At 37.8% G+C, this 13,272-nt stretch overlaps 1 protein-coding gene across 1 annotated transcript in view; it reads right to left on the bottom strand.

Annotated features, from left to right (window-relative positions):
• Nucleotides 1-13,272, bottom strand: part of PHTF2 (putative homeodomain transcription factor 2) — a 53,088-nt gene that overhangs the window by 18,742 nt on the left and 21,074 nt on the right. The window contains exons 4-7 of the mRNA XM_062491562.1: nucleotides 12,448-12,517; nucleotides 9,483-9,641; nucleotides 4,882-5,047; nucleotides 4,042-4,206 (exon numbers count right to left, since the gene is read on the bottom strand). Of these exons, the coding sequence (XP_062347546.1) occupies nucleotides 4,042-4,206; nucleotides 4,882-5,047; nucleotides 9,483-9,641; nucleotides 12,448-12,517 (560 nt within the window). The remainder of the gene's footprint in view (nucleotides 1-4,041; nucleotides 4,207-4,881; nucleotides 5,048-9,482; nucleotides 9,642-12,447; nucleotides 12,518-13,272) is intronic.

The raw sequence follows: 13,272 nt of genomic DNA, 5'->3' as shown, positions 1-13,272 counted from the left end.
TGAATATACTCTGCTTACTGACAACCCTACAAAACAGAAGGGGATCCACTCTTTTTTGCAATACCCAGTAACACCCCAGATTTTTCAGTATCTCTTACAAACCAACTAAGTTATTTCTTGAAGGACAAAAATCTCAAGACCACTTACACTGAAGAGTCTCCCATAACATCCTCTAGAATCAAGGCCCTTTCTTAGACAAAAAATGTACCAGCAAGACTACCTAATGCAAGAAGGCTCTCTCAAAGCAAACGTTTGGATGATTATACTCCCAAACTAGAAAGTGCAGTGGATTAAGTAATGAAGAGCAATAGCAACTTGCTACCTTCGTGACAGGGACTTTTAGTCTTCTTTTAGGCTTCTGTATTGTCAAAGTAAATTAAATTTTGCTCCTTTTTTCAATTTCTAAATTTGATTTTCAGAATGCTTGGTGGGACAAGAGAGAAGACAAGAGGAAAGTGGTATAAATAAGGCTTCTGAAATTTTCTATTTTTATTTCAAGTAGAACATTGAACATAGGTCAGGGAGCTATCAAGAATCTGTTCAACTGATCTTGAGCACTGCCTTTCTCTTTAAGGACTGAGGCATTCTGTGAGGGCTTGGATTACACAGCAGAAGATTAAATTCCTCTTTAATATGTACATCAAACAAATTGGGAGAATTTGGAGAGTCACCTCACATTCCTTCCAAGGTAAGGTATCCCACATATAAAGGGGAGTCCTGAACACAAGAAATGGCTAAGGACAGCTGAATAAAATGAAAAAAAAAATTACAAAAAGTACTGATTCAGCTCACAAAATAATGGCATGCAGAAAAAATGGAATAAAGGGATGCAGATAAAATGACCAAGAGAAGAGACAATGCTACTAAGGTGTTTAATCCTCCTTACCCATCTTTAATTTAATTTGTCACCCTAACTAGGAAAAAAGTTAACATTTATATTTCTTTTAAAGCAAAGGGTCGGCCTTTCAGTAGCAACTCATTGCAAAATAGTAAGTAAGGTCAGTTGTGAGTACTGAGGAAGTAGCACTAAAATGGAATTATCTGCAGTAAGGAGGAATCCAGATAAGATAATCTGGAATTCATTAAATATTCCTCCAGCACTTTTTAAAAATTTCTTTCTAACAGTGCAGAAGTAAATGCAGTTCTCATCACACACACACATGCAAGCCAGAAACATTTCCTCTACAAATTACTTAACTGTATGAGCAGATTAATGGGACAACTCTCTTCCAGATTTGACTTGAGAAATTTTTATACATTTTATACAAAACTTTAAAGCTAGAAGAAGTAGCCTCAAACAGCTGAACAGGGACAGATAAGAGAAAGAAAGAACATATGCATGTATACACAACTTTTTCAGATGGGATTTCACTACTCAAGCAAAGTTTGAGTGTTAAAATTGCAAGACCAAACCTATTTGTCTGGTATCAACTAAGGCTCATTCTAAATATCAGGAAGCTTGACTGAAGTCTTTATTTGCTTCTAAGAGAGAAACCAAAGTTATTTTTATGACTCCCTAAATTTAAGTGTAAGCCTCAAGCCAGAAAAACATACACTTGGGCTTAAAGTTAGGCTTTTGTGCACATGTCTACCAAAAAAAAAAACCAAAACAAAACAAAACAAAAAAAAAACCAGTAACAAACAAACAATATATCCCTAGCTGACAAAAATGTATGGTTTTCTAGAATTACTATATATATATATATATACATACATCCTTAATCAACTTTTACAATTTTAGGCTATAACTGAAAGTAATTAGAGTAAAACAAAGAACACCAGGAATAAATTCAATGTCTTAAAAGGCTTGAATATTTCCAAAAGCTAAATCAAGAAAGACTTTCAGTCTTATCCATGCATTAGCCAGAGAAAACACTCTGGAAAAATGAAAAGTTAAATAAGGTGTCTGGAGGAGTGTGGATTTGCACTCTCATGTATTCTTTCAATGTATTTTCATTGGGGTTGACCAGAAAAACTCTCCTCTCTGTTCCCACTGTAAAACTTTTAGAGAAGTTGCAAGATTTTCACTGGAGTAAGGACACATGCAAATCCCTAAATCAGTCTTATATTCTGAACAAATCATCTGCTTGGGTACTAATCTCTTTTCAAGTAAAACTTATCAATACTATTTTCTAAATTGCCCCTGCATTGGATTAAATCTTAGAATTATAATTTTTAAGTCAGACTGAGTTCTGCCAATCAAAAGGATATTTAATGAATAAACAATTCCAGTTTGCCAATGATCTGAGCACAGGCAAATGGTACACAGGGTCCTGCCCTAATAAAGAGAACGTAATTTCTGAGGTTAATTTGAAATCATGTACTTATGACCTATACTTAAAATTCCAGAAAACAGTATGTCAAAGATTACTATAACTGAAAAACTGCTGAAAAGAAATACTAATGACTCATTCTAATGTGCTTATCTAAAGAGTTACCACGTATTTCTTAAGAAACAGGACAGGTGTAGCTGTGAAGCCTCCTTGCACTGAGATTTCCTAAGATTTTCTTTAAGCAACATCACCAAGTAGTCTATGTACTCGACATTGTGCTCTTGCTTCCTCATTCCCAGCCCCACTCCCATTGTGCTGACAAAACTGTTTGCATTACCATGAAAAAAATTACATGAAGCAACTGAACTGCATGTTCCCCTTGCAAAAAAAAAAAGAAAAAAAAAAAAAAAAAAAAGATTATTTTTCATCTGGACAAGTTTGTATGGCTCTAGACATACAAACAACTGTGCCTCTGCAACTGAAGGGGTAACAAGGACTAAGGGCTGTTTACAGCATTCTCAGTCACTCTGCGTTCCTTATCCTTTAAGGAAATAGTATATACTAAGTGGTCATCGTGGAGACTTAATCTCTCTCTACATATACACACCACCTCTCATTAAATGGTTTAAACAGGTCTTCAGGGTAAGGTTCACATAGTCCTTCTCAACTGAAAACACTCTGAGCCCAACAGCAGGAAAGCCAAGGGAAAAAGAATAATCTTCCAACACTCTTCTTACTGCAGAACAGTATCTTCAATGAAGAGAAAACAAAACACTAAAAAGTTTACAAGATCACACTTCAAACATACCAGAGAATAATGCCCACAGACCCAAAGAACAGCCCTGGTGCCCATCACTGTGACCCACAGTTTAACAAAGAGAGCTCAACTCACACAGGAAAAAGTCAAATGAACTCTCCTCTTACAACACACTTTCAAACATTTTTAAAACTTGTCCAAGGTTTCAAGTAGATACTCCCAGAATGTAACTTAAGTTTTACCAGTGGTTAAGAGCACAGATCACAGGTATGACAGACATGTTAGTATTGCTGTATTTACAATGCAGCATGCACAACAAAACATCAACATAATAACTTGCATTATCCCTTTTCTCAATTTAATACTACTTTGAGTATATTTTCACTTATTAATAAATGCTGATACATAGCACTCCAAATGCTGCATGCACAGCATGTCCTGTACATAGAGCTATAGAATGGGTTTTTTAAAAAAACTTTTTTTTCATAGCCCAATCAGTGTTTATTTAAATCCTGAAGAAAAAGTGCGTCACTTGATGACGGTGACAGAATTGACTACATTCACTTGGAGTAACAAGGAGGTAATATAATAAAGGAAAATTAAAGAGCTGAATTTTTCTCTTTGGATTAAAACTGGTGGCAAGAATAGAACATGTCACCCAGAGAAGCTGTGGCTGCCCCATCCCTGAAGTGTTCAAAGCCACACTGGATAGGGCTCTGGTCTAGTGGAAGTTGCCCCAGCCTATGCCAAAGGGGAAGAACTAGATGATCCTTTAAGGTCCTTTCCAACCCTAAGTATTCTATGACAATTCAATTTTTTTTCAAAACTATTGCATCAGCATTTGGAAAAGTCAAGAAACAACACATGAGCCCATTTTCAAATACTCAGATGAGTTTGCTATCAAGAGCAAAAAATAAATCAACAGAAGTTTAATCACTACATCAATATTTACTTTATTAGAAAAGGGATAGTGCATCTCTAACACATATGTAGCCTTGAATAAATACAAACCCTGATAAAAAGAAAGCAGCATGCCAGATATCTCTGAAGACAGCTCCAATACTGCAAGAGGTGCTTGTACCGTAGCTCTGCACTGTTCCCTCCTGTGTGTTATCTGTGGTACTAGAGCCATCTCCTTCCCTATGTACTTCCAAATGTGCTGCTTTCCTTAATTTCCTTTGTCAGAAGAGATTAAAATGGGAAGGGAGTTTTGTAAGTGCAATGCTAGTTCTCTGTGTTCAGCACTTTAAGCATGCAAAAACAAGCAAGATTTCAAAGTATTTTGCTGAAGCTTGGTCGTATTAATTTAATAAACTCAATTTAATAAAAAGCATGATACATTCATTATTATAATACTTGAACACAAAACACATTTCATTTCATCATCAGAAGCTTATACCTACAAAATTCATTGCTGCAGTGTTTCCCATCTTAATGGGACAATTCACTGTAGGAAACCATGGTCATTGGAGTGCTTGGAAGACTTAAATTCTGTATTTCCAACAGTATCTCTTTTCACGTATACTTTCCACAGATTACTAACCACATTTATAAAATTAAATTTGCAGTAATATAAACACTGTCTCTCCACCACTATTCAGATAACTGCTTTGAGATAAAATGTCAGATTTAATGCATTAAAATTGAAAAAAACTATGCCTAAATTAATCAATGCATAAAAGTTAAAGAGCACCAATTAAGCAGCATTTTGAAGTTTCAAGTAAAAACAGAGCACCAATTTCTCGTACCTAGCAAAGCACAGACTGTAAACCCCTACATTTTTTTTTATGCATGTTCTCTACAGTAGTTTAAAAATCCTAAACAATAAAGTACTTTTAACACAGACTATACCTTCTTCTTTTACCCCCTGTGCTGGGAGATGGCTTAGGAGTTCGTGTTGAAACAATCTGACAGTGCACAGTCCCAAGCAGCAACATGAGCCATATTGGCCCAATGACTTCAGTCAGAGGTATATTATGTGGGCTTTGGGCTGAATAGAATAGCACTACAGCAGCAACTAGAAAAGAAGAGAAATGAAGTTGAGTTTAATGTCTGAAATGGCCAACTCATATGGCTTTTGTCAAAAAGAAACCTTTTTGTTTTGTCAGACCTTTACCTGCATTTTAAGCCAATGTAATTCATGTAGTTCATGTAATTCATTTAAGCCTCATGTAATTCTGAGAGAACAATATTATTTTGCTGAAAACCAGCAGCAATTAGGGTCTAAACAGTTGACTACTGTCCTAATAGCCATCTTTTCTTTCATACCTGTGATATTATAGGCATTGCTCAAAGAAAGGTGGCTGAATGAAGTAAGAGGGGAAAAGCATTGGAAAGCAGCATCTGTCATGAAACTACTTTAACTATGGTGAAACATCAGTAGGAGACAAAACCAAGAAGTAAATATCACCCTTTAAGCAGCCCAAAAATTCAATTCTGTATCATGTGTCATGACAAAACACAATCCAGTGAGTTTGATGACACTTGAGACTAGAAACTCCTCACATGGCAGAATGCATTTTAAACTCCATGTCCCAGCCAAGGGATGAAATTGCTCATATGGACAGGCAGCCACACATAAGTACAACTATGAATGTTCTATATAAACTCGTGTGCAGATGTTTTAGCAGATCAAAAGACAAGCCATGTATACTATGGGGTAGTCCAGCTGAAGTGACCAGGGCTCCAACTAGCAGTTGTGGTTGGAAAGAGGGCCAGCTTCCAATTCCATGGTTAACTGTTGATTTTGTAACCCAATAACCTATTTTCATATACAGCCAGCAACCAGGCTCCTGCACCCAGAGCCCAAACACTGAGAAACATCTTTACAGGCTCCAGGTCCACCTGAACACATCCACCAGGCATGAAGCAGGTGGAGAAGGCAACCCCTCTCCTCTCTGCTTACTCTCAATGTCCTTGTTGCTCTGACTTAAAGAGCTGTGATATGTAACTCAGCTGAGAGAAGCTATCAAGAAAAAAAAAACCCAAAAAACCCAAAAAACACCCACAGAAACTCCAAGAAACAATTCAGAAACAGAACCAGGAAATAATTCTCTGTGCCTAACATCCACATATCCCATGAGGTTTTGCTCATGCACTACTGAGAAGTGAAAATCCCATGATTCAGATCTATTTCTAGCACAAGAAACACAAGTTCAGCAACTGGCACCAGTTGTCTACCAAAATTGAAAAAAATGCAGCCACATACAAAGCTATGTGCCACATTCAAACATCTAAAATAAATCCCATTAACCAACACCTAACACAGCAGATACCTGGATGTGATGCTGTCCACTAAAAAGAGGTTTGATGTGTTTTTCATGAACTGATCTTTAGCAAGGTAACCAATATTAGAAACATGAAGAACATACAAAACAATAGAATTATTTTTGATTGTGGAAAAACTCTAATTTCTCCTCTGTCTTTTTCCTAAACTAAAGCACAAAAGTTTTGCATGGGAGTATCCTTCACTACTATAAGTGATCTACATTTTTGCTGTATAAGGTTCCTAAAAGACCACAAGCATCAGTGAGAAATCCAACTTATTAAAAATAAATAAAAATAGGTATGGATAGCAAAAGATAATGTTACCCCTTTCTAAATGAGCTTATCTGAGTTCCTCACACACACAAATTAGCTCCATGAGGTATAAAATGTAAAGAAGAAGCTGATTTTGGCTCCCATCATACAAGTTGGATATACTTCTGAGAATTCAGAGCTCCACAGATCCATGTGAAATTATTTGCAGGAGTAGGCCAGCATGAAATAATTTTAAAATTCACTACTGATACTTAAAAAACATTAAGTGAAGCAGAGCTGCATAGAAGAAATCATTTTCCAGAAGACAAAAATCTGCCAATTGCAGATTCCTACCACAACATTTCACACATATTTAGAAAACTATTACCAATCTCCTGATCTTTTTTAAGATGGGAGGGAAATCAAAGAATTTATTTCTGCAAAATACAGTGTCACACAAAGTGTGACAATACATTCTAGTTCAGGTTATCCAAGAATTGCTCCTACCAACAGCTAGGTAGGATTGGCTGGAACAGGATTTCTTACAGCACTTTCTATTATTTCTTTATGTATTTATAGTATGTTGACCTCTGCTTTTCTGAAACACGGTGGCTTACTTTATAAAAGAGACACAAATGAAATATCACCACATTGAACAAAAAGTTGCCTCAGAGAAAGACCAAGACCAACAAGCATTTATTTTTAAAGCATTTGAAGTTTGGAAATATTTTTAATACCAAACTTTAAAATGCATACATATATATTTATATATCTCACCACCATAACAAACAAGCATTACATCACTATTAAAGTTTCTTGCTTTATAATTAAATATACAATAAACATCATAAGTTTGCACTTTCCCTTTGGATATAAAAACATTTTAAATTAAAAATTAGGTATGACTATATACTAGATAGATTAGAATAAGGAAGCAGAATAAAAAGGTTTTACTTATATCTTAAGCCACTGGTCTGTTTCATAACCTTGAGCACAAAACATTTCTCTGTAGCTCTCTTACCACACATTGTGATAATCACTTTACATTGAAGGAAACCAATGTAAATAAACATGGAGTTTAAATCTAGAGCCAAGGAAAAAGTTTTTTTCTGTAGATTTACAGAAATGCTAGCAAGTGTCCTGGTAAAGCTAATCAAATTTAAAGCAGTAACTCCAAGTAATGTAATTCATCAACCTATAGCAAATATTTTAGGTAAACAATTTAATTATGAACACATACAAATGATATATAGTCAGACCATTTCACAGCAATGTCAGCAAGAATCTGTCATGATGACAAAGTCCAAGATACAATACAAAATCCAGATTCAGGGCAGAAATATGGAATTTGAGCCGTTTTATTTTTAAGCTTCCATCATGGATTCTCGATGTTTTGGTGCTGCCTTACCAACCCTGTATAAAATTAATAAAATAAAAGCAAAACCTCCAGATAAATGTTAAATGTTGTGGCCGGGATGGGGGGGGGAGGTGAATAGTTCCCAGTAGGTAAATATGTCCATTTAACTTTACTTACATATTTATGTTAAATCTTTTAATTTATTTCAAAAACTATCAAAAAATCTGCAGCTAATTCTGCACAATTTCAATACCAAGTATTTCAAATAATTGGATTACAGTGTAATATGGAATAATATTCATTATTTCCTGCTATTTGTTAACTCACCACCACAGAAATACTCTGTCACACTACAGACTATATGGATTAAGGAAACAATGCATTCCAACCACAACTCAGTAAAACAGAGACCCTAAGAAATCTGAGAGGAAAAGGGCAGGTTATATGAAAGCTCTGTAATTAATGTCCTAAAAACTTGCTTGCACTCAGAATCTCCATTGTCTCATTATTTTTCTACTTTTAGGGTCTTATGGAGATGCCACAAATTAAGTGCATTTTTTCAAAAAATTAATTTACAAATAGGAACATAAAACAATTACTGCAATGGTATTTCTCAAACTAAGACATCCATGACCATGGTAACAAACCATCCACAACTTACATATTTTACTACATATATTGCTATAAACAAGATTAACATTTAAAACTATGGAATTTCTTAGCATAGCACAGACAAATTAGGAATCCACCTCAGAAATGAGGATAAGAAAAACTTTTGATAGAAGGCCACAAGAGTATCTGTCAGTACTGCAGGACTTCAGGCACTGGCATAGTGAGATTAATTTTATACCTGCAAATAACATCACCACACAAGAGGTACTGCCTTTTTTTCTTAACTCCATATATTGTTCTAATTAAAATTTCCAAATGATACAATGATTCACAACTGAGACACCAGATGGTGAATTTGAAAAAGTAATATTGCATGTTAATTGGATTTCAGTGGAAAATTCATTAGTCATTCAGCTTCTCAGGGTACTTATATTGCTCCCAACTTTCATTAACCTTCTGTTCCATATCTGTTGCACAAAGTTCTGAAACACTTATTCTTTTGGTGACTTTCATACTGATAGATACTGACTCACTCCATTGCATTCCTCTCTTTCTAATTTTCCTCTTATGTATCACATAGCATTAAGAGACTCACAAAGTCAGATTGCTAGAACTCAATACTGAATACCCCAAAAACTGTGAACTAACTTCTGTTTGTTAACAGTTGTCCTGCACTGAATTAAATAGTCCTGAAAACCTGAATTATATTCAGATGTGACAAACTAACATGTGCCAAATGCTGAAGAAAGCCTGTGAGGAGAGTTAAATTTTTCATTATGCATCCTTTATATATGTAAAAGAAATGTTAACCAAGAGACATGTGCTTGGGACTGTCCATTCCAGTATTTTCTGAATATACTGGAATAAACTTTAAAAGCATGAAGTGAACCAAGCAGCACACTGCAGCTTCCATATGGTTAAAATAACGCATTCAGTCCAAACTGATGCTTTAATCCAACTCTACCTTGGAGAAGGTAAAGAACAAGCAGCCAGAAAAAAATGACCCTTGATGTCACTTGTAGCCACCACCTGTAGAAGAATGGAAAGAAAACAACTCTCACGATTCCTTTGCGGGTCAAAGATGTCCAAGGACTTTCAGGTTTTGCTTTAGCAAAAGCAGATCCTTTAAAAAAAAGAAAAAATTGAATTTATTTCATCATTATGGCTAGTAGAAACCTCAGTGGTTTAACAGCAGAGTAGTTAGGATAGTGAAACGGTGGAAGTACAAGATTTAGCCAAATAACCACATTTAATTATTGTTCCTTTAAATAACTATCTCCTCAATCCAAATATGACATAAATTGTTGATGCCTTCTCGACTACCATTATCAGGAACTTCAGAATGCATTTCAGAATGTTTGAATAATAAAACATTGCCATGTTGCCATTGCCATGTCAAAATTATTCTAAAATTAATTATTAAAAATGTTTCTGTTCCACAGAGGTATCAGAAACTTGATATGAAGCAACAAGTCTCATGAAAACTCTACATGGCCATGCAGGCACAGCAGAGTCCTTTCCCAACACAGGAAAAGGATCTAAAATATCAACATCTGTAAATTGCACCAGCCATGTCATTCAGGAAAATGGAATGAGGCTGGGAAGCACTTAAGTGAATCTGTCCAACTGAGAACTAGCCCCAGGAGCAGGGAAGCCACCCAAAAAAAAGTTTAGCTTTACCACTCCTTCTATACCATTTTTCTCTCTCTCATTCAAATGTCCTTTCTTTCCCCTATCTCTCCATTTCTTTTTTTTTTCCCAGCCAAAAAACTGTAAAATTTACTTAATAGGAATGTGACTTAAATTATGCAAAGTTATTGGCAGAAATGGTAACTACTGCATGCTGTTACACCATCCCCATCTCATTTACAAGCAGAACTGGCATTAGTGAGCCCCGTGCTGCACAGGTAAAACACTGCCTGAAATTACTTTAATGCCAACTTAGACATCCATGCAATCATTTAAATGCTATTCGTGTACGTCACTGCACTGAAAAGGTCTAACACACTTCTTAGTTTCTTGCAAGTGGAAATGTTATTTGATTTTGTTTCTTTCTCTCACATTCCCATTTTTGAAAAATTATACTGTTGGGTGATGTGAGAAAAGCCTATCTGCACAACCATAGAGGAGCTCAAAGAGAAAATTGGAAGGGGAAGCCCAAATAATATTTTGTGGGGTCCCTCACAGACCCATCACTGGAACCATCAGCCCAGCTCAAGCCCAGCTCCATAAGGCCAGAGCAGGAGAGAGGCAGAAAAGCAGGTGGGAATCCAAACCATGGAATGAATTAACACCATGACCATCCCTGCCCAGGGCTGTCCCAGAAGAGCCATGGCCCCAGTGCCCAGGTGTGAACTCTCGCCATGCACTGTTGGGAGCAGCTCTCCATCGTTCAGAGGAACAGGGACACGGCCCGAAGCGTGGGACTCACTGAGCAATGCCAGGGACAAGGAGCTCAGATGGCACAGGGTACTTAGGGAAGAATCCAGGGGTAGAAAAAGAAAGGGTTTGGGCAATTTAGGGAGGAACAAGTGCTGTGAAATTGAAAGGTAAGGGGATAAAAAGGACTGGTCACACAAACAGGAACTGCTCAGAGAGCTGTTTGTCCAGCCATGCCACAGGGCTGCTCAGCACAGCCTGGACTGACTTCTCCCTAAACTCCCCGCACTCTCCTGGGCCAGGGGCCTTCTGATCTGTGTCCAAGGACACCGACATGGGGCTGAGCGCCAGCACCGGCAGTCAGTGCCAGAGCACGGGGGGAAACTGTGCGGCCATGGTGCCGGCAGCCCCAGCGAGAGCGGCACAGCCAGCGAGTCCTGGCAAGGACAGAGCTCCGAGCAGAGAGTGAGTCTCCGGGGAGAAAGGGGCCGGGAGCCCCGGGGGAGAGAGAGGGGCTGGGGGCTCTGGGGAGAGAGAGAGAGAGGGGCTCGGGGAGAGAGAGAGGGGCTCGGGGGGAGAGAGAGAGAGAGAGAGAGGGGCTCGGGGGGGGGGAGAGAGAGAGAGAGAGAGGGGCTCGGGGGAAGAGAGAGAGAGAGAGGGGCTCGGGGAGAGAGAGAGAGAGAGAGAGGGGCTCGGGGGGAGAGAGAGAGAGAGAGAGAGAGAGAGAGAGAGAGGGGCTCGGGGGGAGAGAGAGAGAGAGAGAGAGAGAGAGAGAGAGAGAGAGAGAGAGAGAGAGAGAGAGAGAGAGGGGCTCGGGGGGAGAGAGAGAGAGAGAGAGGGGCTCGGGGAGAGAGAGAGAGAGAGAGAGGGGCTCGGGGAGAGAGAGAGGGGCTGAGAAGGCCTCTGGAAGCCAGTGCTGGGTGTGAGGGTGCCCAATGTGGCTTCCTGGCCACAGCCACTACCTGCCTTCCTGGAATGAATGCAGGAGATTGTGCTGGCTGTTGGGCTCATGGATAAAAACACTAAATGTTCTCCCTAGCCCTCACGAGGCTTGAGGGAAATTACAGATAAGAATAAATTAAGACTAAATAAATACTTTTCGAAAAGTCTCGTATCGTCTGACCTTCTGTTGCTGTTTTGTTGTTTAAAACAGGCAAGAAACAATCAAGGCCTATTTTACCCCCCAGAAACTTCAACACAGCATTCCCTCCATATGTCAGAAGGCTTGAAAAGTCTAAATGCATGGCAGTAGTAAACTTTTAAACTAGCAACTCTAAAATGACAAAAGACAATGCACATGTTTCTTTTGTTTTTTATACAAACCTATACAGCAAAATTTTAATTAAATTCTTAAACTGTAAATGTAATCTTAATATCATTATTTAACAATACTTTCTATCCATCTGCTTTAGGGAAGGATTACTTAGGGTTGGCTGTGTTGTGTTTCATTTGGGGTTATTTTAAACCTACTAATCCACTTCTGTTTTTAGACACAGGATGGCTGTTATTTTAACACTGAGAAATTCAGCTTTTTCTAGCTCAGAACCTACCTCTTACAAGATCAACATCTATGAGGTCTGGTTTCACATGTCCTGTTTTCTTTGGTTTGTTTCTCAAACCCTGCAATAGACAAGTACTATCAAAATACTTTCATGCAGATGACAGACATTACAAAAGACAAAAATATCTATGTGGTCAGTAACTACATTTAACCTATACTGCTACTGAAAATTCAGACCAACACGTCAACTTCAGAGATCTAAAGTGCTATAAATTAAGCACTCCAAATAACAGTGCAGAATGGATGCCTTTTACACACTTTACAATCTACATAAAACCCAACCAATTACTGACCCACTAGGCTATTTCTCAGACAGGCACTCATGGCTTTGCATTATGCAGACGATGTATGCACACGTTTGCAATAATTAGTAATACATGTCTATTAGCTTTTCAGAATTTTTGCAACAAATTACATTCTTGAATCTCTTTTCTCCTTAGATGTCTAACTCAACTTCACAAAACACTTATGTTGCAACTCCTCAACTCCAAATCCAGACAGCAAATCACATTGCGATGCAGGAGGCATTAATCAGCAAGCTCTCAAAAATCCAAATTCTAGAAAAGTATTGTATTGTTCCTCAGTAGTGAATACAGATTAGCCAGTTAAAAGGAAGGGGAAAATGTCACGCAACACGAATGCAGCAGGAAGAAAAGCAAGCTCATTTTGTTTTTTAGAAGCAGCATCTTTCATAACTGAAGAACCAAACTCTCTGGCAAAGCTTTCAAGTTTGTTTTTAATGCTAAAATGTGATGCTGCACTCTCAAGTCTCATAAGACAGCTGTGAGTTTATTCTGCTCCCTTTAGCTTAGAG

This window comes from Cinclus cinclus, chromosome 4 (assembly GCF_963662255.1).
Source record: "Cinclus cinclus chromosome 4, bCinCin1.1, whole genome shotgun sequence".
Classification (NCBI taxonomy): Eukaryota; Metazoa; Chordata; class Aves; order Passeriformes; family Cinclidae; genus Cinclus; species Cinclus cinclus.
This window is presented reverse-complemented; position numbering and strand designations above follow the sequence as displayed.